We start from the raw sequence: 1811 nt of genomic DNA, 5'->3' as shown, positions 1-1811 counted from the left end.
GAGACATTCGAGTCTTGCTCTGCTACCTGGGATGGGGTGCAGTGGCACAATCTCAGTTCACTGCACCCTCTGCCTCCCAGGTTTAACTGATTCTTCTGCCTCAGCCTCCTTAGAAGCTGGGATTATAGGTGTGCCCCACCATTCCCAGCTAATTTTTGTATTTTTAGTAGAGATGGAGTTTTGCCATTTTGGCCAGGCTGGTCTCAAACTCCTGGCCTCAAGCAGTCCACCCGCCTAGGCCTCCCAAAGTGCTGGGATTACAGGTGTGAGTTACGGCATCCAGCCATGATCATCACATTTAAGACTCAGAACACTAGTTTTTACCGGAGCCTGTGTAGAAGCAGCAGCAGCAGCTGCTGCTGCTTGTTCCTGTTCCTGATAGTATTGAGAAGCCCGTCTGTCCTCTTCCTCTTGAAGTTTCTTTGCTAGTTCCAAATCACTGATTCCTTCTGGGATTTGTTCCCAGTTGATCTCTTGGCTCTGCTGTTCTTGTTGTAGAGATAATGCCATAAGATAATCCTAAGAAATTAAAATATAATCATCATTAGCTATGAGATTTTATCCAAGAAGAGTGACTGCAAATATAAACGTTTTATCTATAAAGCTGTAAGAGTAGCTTTAAAAATATATACCAGGCCTGGGCAATATAGCAAGACTCTGTCTCTACAAAAAAAAAGTTTAAAAATCAGCCAGGTATGGTGGTGTACACTTGTAGTCCTAGCTACTTGGAAGGCTGAGGCAGGAGGATCACTTCAGCCCAGGAGTTTTAGGTTACAGTGAGTTATGATCTCTTCACTGCACTCCAGCATGGGTGACAGAGATAGACCCTGTCTATAAAAATGAATAAAATAAAAACAAAAAAAAAGGCGGCCAGGCACGGGGGCTCATGCCTGTAATCCCAGCACTTTGGGAGGCTGAGGCAGATGGATCACCTGAGGTTGGTAGTTTGAGATCAATCAGCCTGACCAACATGGAGAAACCCCATCTCTACTAAAAATACAAAATTAGCCAGAGGTGGTGGTGCATGCCTGTAATCCCAGCTACTCAGGAGGCTGAGGCAGGAGAATAGCTTGAATCCGGGAGGTGGAGGTTGCTGTGAGACTAGACTGCACCATTGTACTCCAGCCTGGGCAACAAGAGTAAAACTCTGTCTCAAGAAAAGAAAGAAAAAGAAAAACAAAACAAAATAATAAAATAACATTTTGGGCCAGGCGCCGTGGCTCACGCCTATAATCCCAGCACTCTGTGCGGCCGAGGCGGGCGGATTACAAGGTCAAGAGACCAATACCATTCTGGCCAACATGGTCAAACCCCGTCTCTACTAAAAATACAAATAAATTAGCCGGTCGTGGTGGCGCGCGCCTGTGGTCCCAGCTATTCGGGAGGCTGAGGCGGAAGAATCGCTCGAACCCAGGCGGTGGAGGTTGCAGTGAGCCAAGGTTGCGTCACTGCACTCCGGCCTGGCGACAGAGCAAGATCTCGTCTCAAAAAAAATAATAAAAAATAAAAAAATAAAAACATTTTATTTTAAATATTAAAATGAAAGTTATCTTCCTAAGTATTTCCCTTGGGGAGCTATTAACTTGTTTCATTGATTCTGTCATTGTTCTGAATATTTTTGGAGGCTTGGCGTGGTGGCTAATACCTGTAATCCCAGCACTTTGAGAGGCAAGGCAGGTGGACTGCTTGAGCCCAGGAGTTTGAGACCAGCCTGACCAACAGGGTGAAACCCTGTCTCTTAAAAAATAAAATAAAATTAAAAAATCCAATGAACTTTCTCTCAAAAAGGCTCCCCTGGGAATTCTCTTACA

The 1811-nt window shown here is 44.9% G+C and overlaps 1 protein-coding gene across 2 annotated transcripts in view; it reads right to left on the bottom strand.

Annotated features, from left to right (window-relative positions):
* The window catches only part of MINDY2 (MINDY lysine 48 deubiquitinase 2), a 101963-nt gene that overhangs the window by 9703 nt on the left and 90449 nt on the right, over positions 1–1811 (bottom strand). For both annotated transcript variants that reach the window (XM_017531894.2, XM_017531895.2), the window contains exon 8: positions 325–519. In XM_017531894.2, coding sequence (XP_017387383.1) covers positions 325–519 — 195 coding nt within the window. The remainder of the gene's footprint in view (positions 1–324; positions 520–1811) is intronic.

The sequence above is a fragment of the Cebus imitator genome, unplaced genomic scaffold (genome assembly GCF_001604975.1).
Source record: "Cebus imitator isolate Cc_AM_T3 unplaced genomic scaffold, Cebus_imitator-1.0 Scaffold74, whole genome shotgun sequence".
Lineage (NCBI taxonomy): Eukaryota > Metazoa > Chordata > Mammalia > Primates > Cebidae > Cebus > Cebus imitator.
This window is presented reverse-complemented; position numbering and strand designations above follow the sequence as displayed.